General features: G+C 39.1%; 1 protein-coding gene across 1 annotated transcript in view; it reads left to right on the top strand.

The window, feature by feature from the left end:
- The window catches only part of LOC105939594 (glutamate receptor, ionotropic, delta 1a), a 332,951-nt gene that overhangs the window by 209,224 nt on the left and 103,092 nt on the right, over positions 1-20,635 (top strand). Inside the window, exons 3-4 of the mRNA XM_036142376.1 lie at positions 2,663-2,716; positions 12,232-12,405. Of these exons, the coding sequence (XP_035998269.1) occupies positions 2,663-2,716; positions 12,232-12,405 (228 nt within the window). The remainder of the gene's footprint in view (positions 1-2,662; positions 2,717-12,231; positions 12,406-20,635) is intronic.

Raw genomic sequence — 20,635 nt, 5'->3', positions numbered from 1 at the left:
GAAAGGCGTCCATTTTGTCATTACACATACGAGGTTCCGGTGATCAGATTTGGTCATTTTAGTTAGCCATAATGCATGATTGCTGAAATTAAATAGGTGACCAGTCTCTCTGACTAGTTATATTCACTGTGACTGTATCTGTGGTGGGCACGGATCAACTTTGGGTCTATCATTAGGCGGTTAACCCCCTGCCAATTTATTTATTCATTGAATCGTTTCATTTTGTTAAAGGATTCAGGCTAGTTTAGCGTTCCTGTATTAGAAATACAATGTAATGCTTTTACTGTGATTTACTAAACCTTTTCTGTTTCTCGTCAGTTTGACAACTAATAAACGGCTTACTTTTGTCATCTTTTTTTTTTCTAATTCAGAACAAAATCTCTCTCTCTATCTCTCTCTATCTCTCTCTCTCTCTCTCTCTCTCTCTCTCTCTCTCTCTCTCTCTCTCTCTCTCTCTCTCTCTCTCTCTCTCTCTCACACCCTCCAATCTACTATAAAACAGCTTAGGGGTCTCAAAGTGAATAACTAAAAACATTCTAAAACATTGTGTAGAATCCACAGTATATGTGTATGTATGCCCAGAAAAAGAAATGGGATACACAAACAAAAAAAATCAGATTCATAAACCATGCGACGATCACAGCTGTACCTGAACATTTGTGTACCAGGTTCCGCCTCCAGATCTTCCCACTACAAGCCCAAATTCAACCATAAATGCTCAATGCAAAGCACCTCATGAGTGTTATTTTGCATTAATCTTTTTTTTTCATGGTGAAATTGCAACTATGTCTTAAAATGAATCCTAAAATTCCGAGCAAGAACAAGATATGCACTTTGAGAAAAGCATTTCAGAAGCTCAAAGTGGAACCCATAATGGGTGTTTCCATTATAAACTCCAAATTTTTCTTCTTCATTTTCATGCACAGTTTATCAAGGGTCAGACAGCAGTCCTCACAAATTTAGATGTATAGGGAATTGATTCCGAAACGGTTTACAACATAAACACTTAGATTGATTGTGGCACTCTAATATCAGCAATAGTAAGATACTCCTGTAGATCATGTGATGAAATATTAGCATCTGTTGAGATTTCTATCAGCATCTTGTGTCTTTTTTTAGACTGAACTAATTTTGACGGCCAAACCAAGACGTGGGATTGTTGATTACAAACTCTTTTGAGACTTCTTTTGAATCCCTTACCCAACTCGTACGACCCAGAAGCACACTAAGTGAAATGTTTGAGAGTTAAACACAGCACACCTTGGGAATGTTTAATAATGATATTCCAATCATGCGCACCTGATGGGATACACCTGTGTGTTTCATTTTTGCTATTTTCGTTGGGGGAGGGGGACAAGGGGTCGTCCCAATTATTTGCACACAAAAAAACGTTGGATTTTTATTGCATTTTACAAAAATGTTAAAAAGGATTTATTTTAACCTCAATTTTAGATGTTTTGATCATTTATTTATGTTGCAGGGGTCAATTAGTACTTTAACAGTGATAGTAAATATCCACATGTCCAAATATGTTAGAAAAACACATAAGCTTTCATGGGGTGTCATGTTTTCAATTGGCTATGTCTCTGTCGCTAATCACAGCACACAAAATGCTTTTTCTACCTTTTTCTTCCCCTCCCTGCCATAGAGTGTGGTTCACTCCCTTCACAGACCAGATGCTCCCTCCTGTCTGTTTTCCTATTATCCTTTTAAATGATGACGACGTTCTGCTTCATATGGTCCAGATCATTAGGTACAGACGTGGGTACAGTGTTCTTTTAATAACGACGCGTATTTCCTAGGAGCCTGGAGGCTGCACACCCACATGGCTGTGTATTCAGACCATATGCTGCCAGCCATTGCGTGTTGTTATGCACACAGACATAATCTTTAACCAACATCTCTGCAACGGCAACATTTTCTGATTGTGTGGTATGACTATAGGGAGATTAATTCACTTCTGGGTTGTGCTGAAAGCCAGTAACAAAGACGTTTATTGTAGGCTACGTGTACTGATTAAATTCAGTCTGTGCAGCTCTATTTGAAGCCTCCTCAAATTGGAAACAATCACTTGTACGTCTAAAACTGAGACATATATGGATACACTGCATATCAAGACTCTGTCGATACAGATCTGTAAGTCAGTGCCTCGGTGTGACACTGTATCCACGTGTATTGTATAAATAAGCTTTCCTATCAACTTAGAAGTAAAAATATGACTTTAATCACCTGTCAGTAAACTTTCTTTTAAATAAGTTATGAATTTTTCCGTCTGCCGCTACTGGAATGTGAGATTGCGGTACCAAAAGTTCCCTGCTGGACTCAGACTGAAGCGCAGACCTTATCGGCACCGCTCTTCGTTATCATCGGTTGGAAGCTGGATGCTGTCAGGATTATCACACAGCCGCACCGAAACCAGACGAGCTCGCAGTGCCTTGATAAGGGTTTCCAGTATTGGGCCGGTCCTCTCAGGAAAACTTTTATTGGTTGGCATTTGGCAAGAACAACCCGTCATGGAATCAGCAGAGGCTGAGCAAATACGAGGGCCGCAAGGCGATGTTTCCTTGGTGTAATACAGCAGCTCTCAGTACAAATAGGAAAGTTTACATCAACCTGGAAAAATGGCCCTAAACTTTTCCTGTTTCTCTCTGTGTGTTTGCAGGCAGTGGAAACAAATTTGGCCTCCAAGGACAGTCACTGGGTGTTTGTGAACGAGGTAAGCGCAAAGGTGTTGAATCCACGAGACACACTTTCTACCCAAGCCACAATAAAGACGGCATTTTTAGTTTTTCATTATGATGCAAAGCAGGCGTTACTAAAGAGCGACTTGGGGTCATTTGCAGTCCCTGGACTAATTTTGTGTGGGCCCCAAACGGCAGTTTAACCATAAAACAAATTTGGCCCTCTAGCAAAGGTGGCTGGTTCGGATTGAGGCTTGTTATTTTTAACCGGGGCAAAACTGTTCCAGGCAGATTAAACCTTTCTCACAATGAAAAATGTTGGTTACAACACAAATATGTATCTTTGACAAAAATAACATGCTTTTAATGTTATAGTTAATAAAACCACGTCAGTCCAGGGACTTTTACTCAAAGGCATACTTTAGCGCACACAAATCTGCTTTTGAATAGTTTCTTAAATTTAGCTAAATACAGCAAGCATTTCCGAAGAAAGAGCAACTCAGCGCCTGCTGAGGATAGACCAAATCTGTTTTTTGTTTCTTCAATTAAGCCCAAAACAATTGCCGACTGGATACATTTCTTTTAAAAAGCAACCTTGCAAAACCCTCTTTACGTTTTGGATCTACGATGATTTAAACACTTATTTTCTAAAAATAAATCTGAGTACTGTTTCAATCAAATATTACATGTTTAGTTAATTGTTGAGCAGGTAAAAAGAAAAATTCCGACACGATTGTTTATGACGATTATTATTTTTTTTAAATATATATCAATTCTTTGGCTTAGAAATATTTTTGACTTTTCTGGCCCACGTGACACAAACTTTAAACACCACAGATAAGCATGGTGCCACCCTGTGGTCATTTATGGTAAAACTGAAATTTAGAACAGTTTGATGTTTAAAAAAATATTTGAATTATTCTCTATATAAGCTTTTTGTCGATTTCCCTGCAAAAACATGGGATGAAACAAAACCAACCTCTCGGCAAGGTGTGATGCTGTTGAACTGCGGTCCTCGAGGACGTGTGTCCTTCAACTGTTACATGTTTCCCTGCTTCAACACGCCTCAAATAAATGAATGGATCAAAATTAGGCCACTTCAGATCCTGATCACATGATGAAAGAGTAACTGGGCCATTTTATTCAAGTGTTTTGGAGCAGGAACTCATCAAAAACCTGGACACTCCTGCCTTAGGTCCACCTTATTGTTTGATATTCTTGATGCAGGAAAAGCTTAGAAGTTTACACCTTTCCCAAAGTTCGCTTTTCAACCATATTCTGGTAACTCTGCTAAGTTTGAACAAATTCTTAAGGATTTTTAAGCACTTGTATTCATTGAAACTGATCAAATTTCCAAAGCTCTGCTCATGCCAGAAAATTACAGGCTAATAATAACACTACTACTACTACTACTACTACTAATACTACTACTACTAATAATAATAATTATTATTATTATTAATTATTATTATTATTATTATTATTATTATTATTATCCAAAGTATTATTATTATTATCCAAATTATTTTACACAGCACACCTTCTTAATGAGTATGTGATGGTCCAAGCAGTAAAGGACAGTCTGGCACAAGCAGAAGTTCACAAAACAGGGTTTTTATTTAACCCAAAAATAAGCTTTACAGAAATTATACAATAATCAAAATGTAAATTATAAAATTATAAAATCACAGAGCCAAAGTAAATTAAATGAGTCCTAGGGGGACTTTATATCAGTTGTGTTAAAATCAATTAATTCATTCAATAAATATTCTTGTGAATTTATGGAGGTATCTCCTGACAGAAGAGTGTTTACATTTTTTTAGAAATTCTAACACCTCGTATTCTCAGTGTTTTAAGCATCTAAGCACATTTTCTTCTCCCTCAAGCTTTTGGCTATTTTATACCTAACTGCTTGCAATTACCGCAGGTTTACATCGATTATAGTATGATGCAAAATCAACAATCCGAGTATTAGGCGACTGCGGGAGTTACAGGTTTTGATTCAAATGCCGATGCTGATCTGGTCTTGTGACATAATCCTTTATGATGTCTTTGAAGTCCAGATTCATCTGCGGTATGGAGAGTGGTATCTTCATTTTACTAAAGGCTTGCTCACCTCCAGCCACAGACACATGCTGGAAAATAAAAGGCCGGGATCTGTCCCCGTGCTCTGGTTCAGGCAACCCCTTGTATTTTTCTTAATTATAGAGCAGGTACTTTCTCCTGATCTCACTCACCACGACTGTCACCTGATCACCCTTCCTCAGCTCGCTCTACAGATTGCATCTGGACTCTCCTCTGTGTGCCCTCTGCTCTAATGGCGCTACCAAAACATAACATGACTTTGTATTTGTCAGAGACGTTATGCGTCTTTAATACGAGCCTAATGGATGTGGAAAAAAATACATCTGGTCCACTGGGTAACGGTGCGATGCTGGTAAATATTGAAGGGACTTACTTCGTTCTAGTTGACGCTTGACCTCCTGCACTTTTTTTCTTTTTTCATTAAACCCCTCAAGTCTCTACTTTCCTTGTTTCATCTCAGTTTTTGTGTTTTTATGTCACTTTCTATTTTAATATCAGCCATTTTTACACAAGCAGACCTTTTGGACAAGTGCTGTTGCGGATAATTTGATGGCTGGTACTGAAGTAAGGGTAGTAAAAAGTAGTAAAACTACTCCTAGAAGGTTTTTTTTGTTTTTTTTTTCTGACCCTGCAAGGATAAGCGGTTGCAGACAATGTGTGGATAGAGGTTGCTCAACTAAATGTAACTGAGTAAATTTAGCTGCTAATGCATCCATTACCTGTATGGATATTTTAGTTTCTGTTTTAAATATTATTCATAAGGCTTTGAAATCGTATGCACAATTTAATATCAATCAAGTGGAATCGATTCCGTCAACCATGCAACATCTGCACATGAACACACAGGTAGAGTTTATCAGGCAAAAGGGCATCTTAGCATTTCCATAACCACTAAATTAAGGGAAAATGTAGCAGACAACTGTTCTGACTACCCTTACCTAGAGCATCCAGCAGCTTAACAAAAACGGATGCTTTCTTTGTCCCTTCTATTGGCCCTGACCAGCTTCTCCACGGATGCTCCTCATCCGTGATGTATTTGCTTGATGTGGCCTGTAACGGAACTGTTGAGCATAAAAACTCTCTGTTTTGTCGCCTAACTGGAGGTACATTAATGCTCTAGAGCACTTCAGCTTTTCAGAACCTTGAATAACGTTTAGTATCCGGCTCATTTGACTCTGAATCAGGCTTTTAATTCACTACAGTTCAGGGAACCAGTGATTGGAGCCAAAATTGATCAATTCAACATGCACACGCAGAGTCCTACGTAAATGAACACTGCGTAACACAACCGGTGGACCCTCGTCACACACAGCAGCTTGGTAGCAATGATGTCAATTAAAAATGTGAATGTTGAAGGATTATCATTGCTGTTGTGATTGATTACACTGACTCTTCTTAGCAGCTCTAAAATAGCAAAAAAAAAAAAAAAAAAACAGTTCACAAAGACAGCAAAGAGACAAAAATATGGGACCATTTGAGCCAAAAAGAGCTGTAAAACAGAGGGAAAGTAGCAGTGATAGTCAAAGAGAGACGAAAAGCCGGGCAGCAAGGGAAGAATGACTGTGAAGATCTCAGCGGGGTCGCGGTGAAGGCTCATGGGTGAGCTGAGTCTGTGAAGCAGCAGCTGTCAGGTTCTATCTGGGAGCAGCCAAAAATCTACACAACACATTTGATGAGCACACCGAAGCTGCTCTGATGCTCAGAGTTCAGAAAAAAAAAAAAGACCTGTTTCTGTCTAAGATCCTAGAGCTGAGGAGGGGGGAGGGAGGGAATGAAAATGTGACAATTAGATACAGAAACATGAATAAAACACATTCAGTCAACTCTACTAACCTGAAGAAAAGGATTTGAAGAACAGGCTCTTCTGAAAGAAAAAAAAAGATGATTTCATGACAAGAGGCTCACTCACTGAATCTTTCTGAAATGCATTCTGCTACTGACATCTGACTGGATTACAAATACCTGTTTAATGGAGTCACACAATATCACAATGTCAGTCAGACAGAATAATTCACAAATACAACTGATGGCTACCGTTGTTGCTGCTGACTCTTTGGGTCACAGCTGAAATGAGGATAAGAGTGTTCCAACGACTTTAGTACAATGAAATAAATGCAAACGCTAATAGTGGGTTGGGTCATGCCATGACAACAATGCTGAGCAGATGTAAATCCCTCTTACAAACCCACTTTGACATAGAAATTATTTCGCACCCAGCTGAACTTCATTGAAATAAATGTAATCCAGAGTTTGCTGTAAGATATTTAAGTTTGGGCTGAACATAAGGCGCTACCGGTTAGTGGTAGTTCTTGACGTTAAACAAGACAAAACATACAAATCCGTCCACAGAACCATGAGACCTTTACTCAAAAACCACCTTTTTAACCTTCTATTTTAACACTTTGTATCTCCCCTCGCGTCTTCCTCTCATGTCTGTATGCAATGTCGCCTCCATGTCGAACAAAAGCTAATTACCTGAGGTACCTATTGGAAACAGCCGCCGTCAACGAGACGAAATGAGACAACTGTACATGACACCAGCGCTTCTCTTTGAAATGTAAATCCAATTCTTCTTGAACAAAACCCCAGCTCCAGGTTACATCACGGCTACTCTCACTGCACCCGTTAAAGTCTTCACCTGTATTGACAACTGAATCCATCAGAGCCATGTTCCTCTGTTGGGGATTTTCTTTCTCTTTTTTTTTCTTTTGCCTTTTTCATCCTTCTCGTCTGTCTCCATAATTGCATGAAACAAAAGCAACATATAATTTCTGGTCTGTATGTGGTGAGAGTTGGAAGGCTTTGTTCATAAAGAACAGGTAGATAAATCTTTAAAAAAACAACAACAACTCTATTAACTTCCTGATTATCAGTATTATTTAAATTAAATTGTTATTTAGTAATTTGGTCTATTGAACATTTCATAAACTACACAAAGTTTTGAAAGTTTGGGGAGACAGTGGATCATTAGAAAAAAAGTCACTTTGCAGAAGGAAAGCGGTTGGTTCAGTTTAACCTTCCTCTCCTGACACGTGTGAATGTACCCCAGATCAAGGCACTTAAAGGTAAGTTTGGCGATTTTTTCCAAAACTTTCCCCTAGTCCCTTTTGTTTAACTGCGCATGTGCAAGACCTGCTTACCTCGCTCTTCCGCTCTTCAGGGGGATGACGTCTTAAAAATCTCCCAAATCCACTCTGGTCTTATTACTTTCTACTGAGGCTTTCCTCTTCTTCTCATAAACATGAACGTGGTTCGCTTGATGTGTCTCTCTGCCACGTTCAAAGTGTACGATGAGAGCAGTGGAGCTACAATCAACGGCTAACCTAGCTGCTAACCTAACTGAATACATAAACACTAGAAGTGCACATGTGCAGCCAGCAAGCAGAAACTATTAACGAATGAGCATGGACACTGGTGTTACATGAGCGCGTCAGAATAACGTGCATAATAATGTGGGACAAGCAATAAATATGGTGATATCCCCGGAACGTGAGGGACCGAGGGGTGTGAGAGCAGGAACAGAACTATGACAAATCCATGCCCTTTGGACCTAGAGGCATGGATTGGTTACAGAAAATTATTTTTTTTAACCTGTCTTTTGTGAATACATAATGTATTTTCTACTTTCAGGATGGAACAACCATTTTATCCAGTATTACAAAAAGTGTTTCTGAACAGGATTACCAACTATAGCTTTAACCTTACATTTCCTTTTGATCTCCATGAAAATGTGTGCTTTTGTGATTGCAACTACTTAATTGTGTGTCCAGTGTAACGAGCCTTGAGTACTCAGTATGACTAGAAAAGCGCTTTTTAATATTGTTACCACTTGCATAAGTTTATATAGGTGAATACACAACCCATGATCTAGGTTTAATCAAAAACACAACACTTTTTAGATGCAGTATCTTGTTGGCTTTGCCATGCTGATCAAACGTCAAGAAAAATACAATATCTTGGTCTTTCTTTACTCGCAGAGGTTTAAATTACCATCCCTTTGGTTTGGTGCAGAGATATACAGATGGCAGTATTGGTTAAATTTTAGTGTGCGAAAAGTAAATGTATGATTTATGTGTTTGTTCATCAAGAATACAAATTCAAGATGACCTCAGAAAACACTGTTTTCGGCATGTATTTGAATTGCATGCCACTTGCTTGTATTTTCTTTTGTGTCTTTCTCACCCTTTTGTTAGGTCTAGCAAAAACAACCTTCATCTCTTCAGGATTACGCGTTACAAAAACTTGGTTATGTTTACACAGTAAAATCAGTTGGGTTCAGAAGCTGGAAACAAAAAACAAGAACAAAAGCAGCTTCATTCAGTTTAGGAGCTGAAATAAGCTAGTTTTAGGAACTGACTCAACTGGATTTGGTTTAGAAAAAAAAAAAAATCAAGAACTAAAACATCTTGAAAATTATTTTGGTTAGTTTGATTAAGTAAAAAAAAAACAGTTAAACAATAGTGTTTTTTATAAACACTGTGTCTCTGTTCAGGAAACAAAAGTTTTTATTTATTTATTTATTTATTTCATTTTTTTAACTATGTCTAGGTACCAAAAATCTTAATTATTTGCAAGTTGACCAAAAAAACGCAACTAAGCTCTCTGGCTAGGTAAAATCATCATGGAATCAAGTTAAATCTGTTATTTCAATAAAAAAGAAGAAGTTTTTATCCATGGGAACCCAGCTGATTGCATTGAGTCACTCACTTTGTAGCAATCCCTCCTACTGAGCAGACATGTCGCGACAGTGGAAGATCACTCTCCTTTCCCGGGCAGAAACCACCAGCAGCACCAGGCTCAGCTTGTTTTTTTTTTTTTTTACATGTTCCACAGCTTTATGTGAATACGAGTTACTATAGTTACTTGGAATTAAAATGCATGTCAGGTTTGTATGTAAAACAACCCATTTCTACGCTCAGAAAAATGTGCACTGTCAACTGTTACCGTTCTAATCTAAATATCTTCTTACTATGTGATCTGAAAGTTGTTCTTAGCATATACTAAAACATTACTGACCATTTTAACCCCTGATATGGATTGGAGAACTTTTACACCTGGTTGTGCTGGAATAAATTAAAATGATTCACAGCAAAGTCTCTTTTTGCCGTTACATTTGATTTTCAGACTCCTGACACTATGGATGAATACTAGGTCATTGGTGTAAGAAAAGACTAAAGATTAATCCGTCACCCCACTGATGTTTGCATTAGTACCCAGACCCTGCCTCATGGAGCTCCTTGCATATTTACTGTAACACAGTAAAATTATAGACATTTATTTTAGCAATCTAAGCGCCTTGCTTTGATTAATTAAATGACCTAACAGTAGGTGGTGCATTTGTCAAATAAGACCTAATGGCTGGTTGTGTAAACGGTTCAGTATGTAGTCCTCCATCGGAAGAGTTAACCTCATTCATCTTGCATGAGCTGCAGTGAAAACTGTAAATTGGTCTCAAACTGGATTGCATCTATCTTCACAGTCCCCTTACCGGCTCCTGGAGACTGTGTTGCTCTGTGTTTCTCAGAAAATCACTGCCCGCCAAAGCTCTGATCTGACTCTTGCCTCGACTCCTACGATTAGTACTTCACCTCCTGTCATCGTCAGCTCCTCTGAAACCTGACTGTGCCTAAATGGAGGGGTTATCGTCCACTGTGTTAAAGGCATACTATGCAACATTTTTCAGTTAATTAATGTGCTCCATACCGTTTTGGATGATTAAATGAGTCATTTCAGGTCGAACAAAGGTTTTCTCGGCCTCCCTGGTGGTCTGTGGGGGAAATACCGTACTTGCAATTGCAAGAGCCCTCGACCCGCACCCACAGGCTCAGAAGTCTCGTGCAAGACCGCGAGAGTCGGTTTTGCTTTACGGCGAGAACTCCATGTGTTTTTGCCCTGCCATTCACTATATGCATGCGCGAAAGCAACAACAAAGAACCGCGTGTTAACGTCAAATAAACATGCAAGTATATAGAGTTTTTTTATTTTTTTTTTATTATTATTATTATTTTTATTTTTATTTTTTTTTAATGTTGGCGAGGCGGCCCCCTCGCCAAGATAGCACTGCGGGAAACCCTGATGTTGGGTAAAAAAAAAAAAAAAAAACCTGATGTTCATACTTTCACTGTGTTAGTCATTGTTTGTACTGCCGTTTTTTCGACTTTTCGTTGCGTTCGCCTGTCTGCTAAGCTCAAAACAACCGCGCCTGGCTTGACGGAGAAACCAGGAGAACAGTTGAGCATCTTTACGACAGTGCACTTTTACTTTCGTCCTCTGGGGGGAGCCTCGCTGGAAAATCAACCCCGGTTGCATAGTATACCTTTAACATATCCGTGAGTCTAGTCTCCATCTTGGGGTCGATAAATGGTTAAAAAAATATTAGTATCCAATGTTGACATTCATCTGATAAAAAAACAGCAAATCATTACCCGTATAAGTATAAAGTGAAATATTTCAAGGTCTGTAAAACTAAAGTATGTGTACTTTATCTCTATTTAAAAAGAGAGATATCTCTGTATCTCTATTTAAATAGATATTTTAAATAACATGTCCTAAAAACACTACATTCCAAAATATATGTTAGTTATTATGAATAAATTGTTGAACAACTTCATATTTGAGGAGCTCTATTTCTTAAAAATGTAGTAGCAGTATGTTTTGTTTTTCAGAAATTAAAATGAAATCACAATTTCTTCATTATTTTCTCCTAAAATAATACAATTTCAGAACTGGTGTTAAAAACAATATATTTACTTTAGAACTTTAGAAAGGTGGTCTTAACTTGAGCCCCGCAGTCTCTTTTTCTAAATGAATAAACTGTGAGGCAGTTCAGAAATGACCTCAATACAACAGATAATCATTGTCTGTCCCTTACATCTACTGAAACCATGTGGTTTAGGTTGGTATTTTAATGTGAAGCAGCTGTTCCTTTTTATGTGTATGAAATAAATAATATATCCGTCAGAGCTAACAGAGTGGATCTTGTACCCGAGTTGCTTTTCCTGCACCTCCAGATGAATTTTGACATTTAAAGCCTTTTATTTGTCAGACTGAACTGCTTTCTCTCCAGTGACTGTGCAACAAAATGTGATTCACTTGTGTTTACAACCTTATGTTTTAATTGGATGAGGACAGCATAAAGAGAAACAGAACCAAGCGGGTGTGCTTTTCCTATAGATGGGGACTATCTATAATTACACCTCCCAGAAAATAATTGCCTTTCTATGTATTGTAGCAGTTAAACATGTGTAGGAATAGAGAAAGCTCCTTAAGAGACAGTTTGAATGTCCTGTTGTGATTGGTTTCTTTATTCAAAACAGGTTGTTTAATCTTAATAATTAATGTGGCATATTCTTATAGAAGAAAAATCCTATATTGCCTTAGAAAACCCACCATTATCTTATTATTATATTATCATTCTGTCCCTAATTTCTTCCTCCATGTTTCTCTCTTTGCCTCGCGGCTGCAGGAAATCAGTGACACAGAGATTCTGGAGCTGACCCACAGTGCACTGGGCCGGATGACTGTGATCCGACAGATTTTCCCGCTGTGGAAGGACAGCAGCACCCGGTGCATGAGGCAGAACCACCGGATCTCCTCGCTGCTGTGCGACCCGCAGGAAGGATACCTGCAGAACCTGGAGGTGAAAACAAACGACAACAGCAACAACACAAAAAACAAAAACAAAAAAAAACTTTTCTGTCTCTGTCAACAAGTCCACGTCAGAAAGGTTCAAGCAGCGGATTTAATATTAACTTTAACTGATCGCCGGTTGGCATGGTGATCTGCCCACTCTCCACTTCAGCCGCGGTTTCATTTGTACCTCCGGCTGGAAAATATGTAGACAAAGGAACGGTTGGTTTTACACCACAACTGTCATACCTAGAAAAACAGCTGACTGGTTAATGGCCTGAGATCACCGGTAATCTCTTTGTGTCTCTTTGTACAGAAGACGGCTACAAGAGGACGCCTTTGTTGAAATCATTAATATGAACACACCAAATTCTTGTATTTATCAGTGCAGCACTCCGGATTTTAAGTTAGATCCACACTTTAAATCACAACAGCACCAAAGCATGCTCTCAGACTTGTCGTAAAGTTATTTCTAAAGGCCGATTTTTTTTCACCTTTCTCTCAGGAAATGTTTAGTTCCTAAGATTTTTATTTTTTTTATCAATTGCTTTTGTGGTGTAACGGGTTGAACAAACTCAAATATTTGCTTGTAGGTATTTGCAGAAAAATCCACCCAGAGGTATCCATATTTATTTGAGACCCAGAGCAATGGGTTTCAGAGGCTAGTGCTGTGAAATATTCAGCCTATTTTGAAAGCGTGTGGTGATTGTGACGCAGAAGAAACGGGAGTGAAAGAGATACACTGCGCTGATAGCTTTACAGAAGCACGTCCTTCCTTCCTGTAATATTCCCTTGATATTTATGCATATGTAAACTGCATGAAACGATCTGATAGATTTTTAACTTAAATTATTTTTTTTTCTTCCATTTTTGACAGAAATAATAAAAAATATAAATTTACTTTCTCTTACGATCTGCTCCTTTGGATCATCCGGACGACTTATCCTTCTGCTGTAGTTTGTGGGAAAAAAAAGGTTAGATCTTTATTTAGCCTACATAATTGCAACCTGAAATGTTACATGAACGAATAACGCGGTCTGCTTTATATACTGTAACGCTGGAGCACAGAGCAGGCGAAATAAAATACTTAAAAATTCACCTAATCAGTAAACTTCGTCTCTAACGTGTCTTGTTTAATTTTAACACAAGCCCAGCTGTTCTGTGAAGGTGTTCTGAGTTTTTTTCAGAGAACATGGAACAAAGCAGACTAATATTCAGGCTGACGATTGATGTGTAAATATTGAAATAAATCTTTATTTGCCAATATAGGTTTAGCAATTAGGCTCAGATCTCATCACTCTATGGCCTTGCTGCTCTGAGTTATGAGCGCAACTTCTAGCTCCTTGAACATGCGTTGGACAGAGGGGGGAAGTGAAGAGAGGGTTTCTGACCTTTTGAGCCCAAGGAGGGGTTGTGGTGTAGAAGTTGATGAGAACCAAGCAGAGGGTGTCAGTATCAGGAGAGGATGGGCATGCAGGAGCAATGCACTAAATGCAGAGTACAGCTGTTTAAATAGACCAGCCAAATCTTTAGAGTATTCCAGATGTATTCTGCAGAAAAGCTAGATGAATTGCTGAACCATAACGCTGCCGTCACCTTATTTGTGGCGAACCCACCAAGAAGAAACCACCTAAACAGAAAAGCTGCCCTTGAAGAGCTGCAGTCATTCATAGCTCAGGTAGCAATATCTGGCCATGGGACAGCTATTAGCGGTTCACTCCCCTTAAATCTGGCCTCTATGGGAGAGAAATGTGGGTCCATGAGATGCAGCAGACATGTGGAAAAGGGTGCTTTGGTCAGAAGGACAAAAACGAAAGTCTTTAGCTTGTTTTTTTTTTGTTGAAGAAACCTGAAATAATTTCTGATCATGCAGTGGTGATGCTTATGCAGGGGCAGTGAGGTGGGTCGATGTCAATGGGATGCTCAATGGAGCTTTCCAGGGACATCCTGGAAGAAAACAGGTTGCAGGCTGCAAAACACCTGGGCGAAGGTTCACCTTTAGATCAGACCTTATGCACATGCTACCATGGCTCAGTGAAAGTCCATAACTAAATCCAACAGAGAATTTGTGGCAATAGTTGAGAAGTTATTTTTTAGGGATGAATACTCTCAATCCAATCTGACTGAGCTTGAGTTATGTGCAAAACATGTAAAGCCATGACCCAAAAGACTCGCAACTGTTACTGGAGCATAAGGTGGATCCGCAGAAAGCACTGCCTCAGAGAGGCTAAATTCAAATGCAGACCAGCCAAAGTGTTGAAACCCATATACATTATTTTACTTCCACATAAAATCATGCCCTACTTTGTGTCAGTCTTTCACAGGTAATCCAAAAAACATTTGTGGTTGCAATGTGAGAAATTGTGGACAACATCCAGGCAGGAACCTTTCTGTGAGGCGCATTTAAGCTGGCTTTCAGAAATGTAAAGTGCATATGAAAAGTACACTTTGTCAACTAGCTGTTCTACAGTAAGGCGCTCAGTCAGATGATATCTACCAGTACATAAAGGTTTTTACGACCTTAAATAACTTTTTTCCAGTAAGGTAATTCAGCTTTTTTGATAAACTGCAACCTTCAAACACTCCTCACTCCACTTTTGTGTGCTAAAAATCCTTAATTTATTCAGAATAATTAGTGTCCTTGTATGTACCAATTATTCTTTCAGATTAGGGTCCTCATCCTTCTGCCTCCTGGAGGACAGACAGACCTTTGATAAAGGGAGGAAAACACAAGTCTGACCTCGACAGCTAAACATGAGAATTCAAATCCTGTTCATCATTTCCAAATCAATTTAGTTATTCTGAGCCACACAAGAACCAAAGGTTAATCTTAGGGAACAAACAGAGCCATTAGAGCATTTGCCGCATTAAATGAAGGGCAAAGAGAGATGTAAGGAGCAGCCAAATTCATAGGATGATGACAGGAATTAATCATTTTAGAGTAAGTGTTCCCATTCGCTACATTGCATCATCTTTATTGTGATTCCCATCATGGAAAACGTTCCCTCTTCATCTGTCAGCCTTTCAGGTAGTTATGATGGATAACGATTGTTGCTCTGATCGGAGGGAGTGAGGTTGGTGTTCCTGACGTTCTTCTCAGATCCAGAACAAGAGGTACATGAATGATTCAGTAAACACTAAAGCCCCGTTCATGATGATGACATCTACTCTCACTGGCCACTTTATAAGGTACCCCTGTTCAAATGCTCATTAACAAAAAATAGTGAATCAGCCAATCAAATGATTTATGGATTTAGGCATCTAGGCAAGTTGAAGCGGACTTGCCGATGTTCAAAGTGAGCAGAAGGGTGGGGAAGAAGAGGGATTTAACAGACATTGAACGTTACATGGCTGCACTGCAAAAACAGAATTAAAAATAAGTAAAATGTTCTTTAAATGAGTATATTTGTCCTTGAGCAGGTAAATAAGATGATTTGCCAATGAAATAAGATTTTTCCACTTAAAATAGGAACAATTCATCTCCATCATCTTATTTCAAGTGTAAGATGTCTAATTATCTTATTTTAGGGGCAAATATACTCATTCCATTGGTAGATAATCTTATTTACTGGCTCAAATCAAGGACAAATAGACTAACTTTAAGAACATTTTAGTTGTTTTTATATACATTTTTGCAGTGTAGTGTTGCCAGACTGGTTGATCTGAGTATTTCATGAGAATACTGAGAATAGTCAAAAAAGAGAAAATATTCAGTGAGTAGTAACTGGGCATAACTTGCCTTATTGATATCAGGGATCAGAGAAGAGCGGGCAGACTGGTTCAAGATGATAGAAACAGTTGCTCTAAAAACTACTTGTTACACCCAAAGTAGGCAGAATAATGTCTCTGAGTGCAAATCATGTGGGACCTAGAAGCAGAAGTGTTGCAGCAGCAGAAGACCACACTGATGCCATTCCTGTCAGCTAAGAACAGGAAACTCAGGCTTTAATTTAAAAGGCTCACCACATTTGGACAATAAACATTGGGGGAAAAAAAACACTTCGGGGTCCTACGAGTCTCAGTTTCAGCGGCCAGAATTGAGCCTAAACAACCTGAACGCATGGATTGCTTCTGCCTGGTACCAACCATTAAGGTTTGTTTGTGGTTGTAGCTCACAGCCACAGCGGACAGTCGTCTGCATTGTTTGCAGCAATCCCTCATACTGAGCATACATGTAGCGACAGTGCAGACTAAAACTCCCCTTTAACAGGAAGAAACCTCCAGCAGAACCTGGCTCAGTGTGATCCACTTTGACAGCTAACATGCCAACATGGACCCTCATTTCTGATGAATGCTTTTAAAATGTTGAACATATGACACCAAGAGTTGTTAGGCACTATCAAGGCTTACTTAGTACATATACCTAAGTATTTGATACCAGTAAACAATCACTATTTCTAACTAACCAGCTCATCCAAGAATTAATCAAACCATATTTTTGAATCCAGATGGAACTTTCCAGCCACACAGATCATTTTAAAGCGAATTAATGAATTAATAAACAGTTTCACAAATGTATAAACCAACAAAAGTAGTAGTAGTAAATATATTTTTAACCAAATCAATACTCAAGCTTATAAATTCAGCTGCAGGGTCAAAACATTGTTCATGTCAGTATTTAACAAGGACATTCAGGCGGTTTGTACGTTGAGCAAAGAGAACATTTGGTAATTCTAGCAAGGTGTTGGAGACTTATTATCCAATAATCACAAGGGTTCAGCCTAAAGTGCATGTCAGCTAAATTCTTAAATCAATCACCTTCACTTGAAAACACACTTTGAAACTTCTAAAGCTGCTTTTTATTACGTGTTTGTTTTTCCCTATCAAAACTAGATTTAGTAGGCCATAATTAGTCCAGCTCTACAGTTATTTGCATCATGGTGACAGCATGATCTCACAGCAATAATGTGTAACAAACTTCATATGGAGTAAATATATTAAATATATGATACATTATAGTACTTAATTGTTTTTATAGACTCCTTAATGCCTCCTCAAACAACCCCTTAAAATAAATATAAATGATTCATTTGTGTATTCTATTTAATAACTTCATAACTGTGTGTATTAATTTACATTTAGGAATCAATCTACATAAAAATACCAGAGAGAGTAAAGTCAGAAATTGGCACTGCCTAAAGCAATGTTGATTATATAGAAGGCACACACCCCTCACTTTTTTGTTTCATACTTTGTTTTGACTGCAGGTACGAGTCAAGCTAAAAAAAATTATATTGTTAATAGTATATAGTACTTAAAAAAGTGTGACAATGGTGAAAAATTATAGCCGTTAGAAACAAATGTTATATAATGTATTTAACTGTTCCACATTTTAAAAGTGACTCTGGGGAATCTTCATAGTGACAGATTTAAAGCATCAAAACAGAAAAAATGTTTTAACACTGAAAATGATTAATTCTTCAAGGGGGGGGTTGGGGTGCAACAGAAAACATTTGAGAACCACTGGCCTAAACTGTCGAATATCCACAGTCAGAAGAGTGATTTAAAAGTTTGAAACAATGACAAATCAAGCTGGTCATTTACTTTGCTGTGAAACAGCTACTATGCGGATAAGAAGTGGGGTTAAAATGATCTCCAAACCTCACTGCAGCGAAAGATCACAATGTTTCTTTAACAACAATTAGATCCTTTTCACATGGCACCCGATTGTGCCTTATATAAGAGCTTTTCTGTCCTATCCATAACAAATGTGATGTTGATTTTTGGGAAAGCGCAATATGCCCACTTTTAAATACTGTATAGTGGAAGAGTTGTGGTACAGTGGTGCTGCTTCTCTTCAGAAGGCCCTAAGGAGCTTGTCACAGTGCATGCCATAATGACGTCTTGTGAAGTGAGATACCAGAACAGCTGGAATAACAATCAAATCTCCTCTGACAGAACATTAGAAATGGGTTATCACGCTGAATCTATGGCCAAATCAACACAGTCATGGTTATCCTGACACAAAACCCTCTTTGTTCCATCTTCATCTCAAACCTCTGACATCGTCAGGTAACACTGTGGGTTGAACTAAAGAGAGGAGAGCATCAGACAGGCTGGTATCACCTGAATCTTGAATCTCAACAGCAAAATTGTCAATACTTTGCTTTCTTCTCAGAAGATGGGATTTCTTTTATTTATTGGGTACTCCTTAAAGAGAAACCAAAACAATAAAATATAAATAAATTTATGACAAACTAATATGAAATAGAGAGGAAGTGACTTACTGGAAAGTTCAAGCTTCATAAACCTGCTTTTGAAAGATATCTTATAAGTGCAGATGCATTACTGACACCACACAAGTATTGATTATGAAGGTAAAAAATAAAAAAATGCACCGTAAGAACATAAGCTGATTCCTTTTGTTTTCATGGTGGAGCGCTACCTCCTGCTGTGCCTGCAGGTCTTTTAGTCTCCGTCTCAGGCTAGCGCTTGCCGTCGCGCTGCGGCCGAGCAGCCACTGATTTCGTCTGTCAGCCTCCTTTACCAGAGGCAAATTCAAATTGGTTTCATTCCAGAAAATTTGGTCGCTCTCTAATCTCCGTGCACAATCTTCCTCCCACTCACGGCGAAGCGTTATTTCCACTTGCGAAATCTCCGCGGTGATGTGTGGCTGACATTTAAAGACAACAAACAGAACAATTACTGTAATGCACACTGACAAATGCTGGCTTTTTCCCCGTCATGTTTTGACATTTGTTGGAGACGAGTTCAGTTTCTTCTCATCGCATCGAGCGCCGAGAGCCAACATCATCCTCTTTTTTTAAAAAAAAATCTTTTTTCCCCCCATTCAGGCTCTTGTCTCTTCTTCTTTTCTACTGAAACGGCTCAGCTGTCATCTGTTTTCTGTCTGTCTTGGTTGTTCTTTCCATGCCTCCTCTCCTTTGCTGTCCTCATGTCTCATCCCTCGCCGTCTCCTCCAGCCATCTGAGATGACCTGTGAATGCCCACCTCTTCCTTCTGTTCTTTCGTCGCCCTATTTAGAGGCTCTCCGTCCTCACCTGCAACATTCAGCGAGAAGCATGAATAAGGGCATTTGTCTCAATAACTTAAGCAAAGGAGGGTTAAACGTCCTTTGATGTAGGTGACTGCCGCAGTGGGAGTTTTTCCCCGGATATTTAATGGTGAAAAAGGTAAACGTCCTAGACAAAAAAATAAAAATAAATGATTTATATGGAAAATATTTCAAAAAGCCACAACCTTTTATCGCCTTCTTCTTCCACCTTCATTCCCTTTCATATGTCTACCTTTGTCATGTAAAATTCCTTCTGTGGTCGGTCCATGACCAGAGAGGACATAGAAAAGAAAAGTGTGTGTGTGTGTGTGTGTTGGCCTGTGGAAGCGTGCAGCGTGGCCTTCATGCCAGTCAGCTCTGCTTATCTGGACAGCGTGATGCTCATTTGTCACCCTGCATTTGGTCTCCCCTCCCTGCCTCCATGTGTGTGTGTCACAGTGTGTTTCCCGGGTTCTGGTCAGGGTGACATGCGGACGGGCTGGCTGCTAGCTGACTGTCGTCTCAACGCCATCCAGCTCGTCTGTGCGCCCGTGTGCCAGCAGCGCTTGTGGTGGCGTTAGATTTGGGCTGGCAGATGAGGCAGCGACACAGATGTGCCACACATGTGGTCAGGATGTGGGTTGGTATGGCGAGCTATCTTTTTTTTTTTTTCCACATTTGAAGAGCTGGTTAGTTTGATTAATGAGGTTTGGCTATTTGGAGGGATTACGAGCCGTCAGGATTTGACCTGCAGTCACGGTTAGCTTTTTAGGGGGGCGCCACTGCAGGCGCAGGGGGGGGGCGCCAGTTTTACAATTGATGCTGGAAGTTCACAACGAAAGTTTTGGTCAATACGATGTGCAGAAGCCTAGAGAAAAGCAAACCTAAACCTAAGGTCTGTGAAATACCTGAACCTTATTTAATACCTAGAGTTTATCCCCTCCCCTGAGGGCTAACACTAACCCTAACATTGGTGGATAAGAAACCTAAAACTAAGGCGAGTGGATTTAATACGACGATTTTAACTTCCTGTTGGGGCCCGACTCCTGGTTAGAATCAGCTTTTGGCAATTTCGGGACCAACTTTTTTTTTTTTTTTATGTTTTGTTTTTATTCAAGTCATGAACAACATGAATAACAGTCAGGTGATCACATATTAAAACGATAAACATTTTGGGAGCAATTTGCTGCAGTTTCATTGACTTCCGGTGTGAACTTCCAGCATTGATTGTAAAAATGGCGACGCT

The sequence above is a fragment of the Fundulus heteroclitus genome, chromosome 10, assembly GCF_011125445.2.
Source record: "Fundulus heteroclitus isolate FHET01 chromosome 10, MU-UCD_Fhet_4.1, whole genome shotgun sequence".
In the NCBI taxonomy this organism is placed as follows: Eukaryota; Metazoa; Chordata; class Actinopteri; order Cyprinodontiformes; family Fundulidae; genus Fundulus; species Fundulus heteroclitus.
The sequence above is the reverse complement of the archived record's forward strand: the minus strand, read 5'-3'. Positions and strand labels throughout refer to the sequence as shown.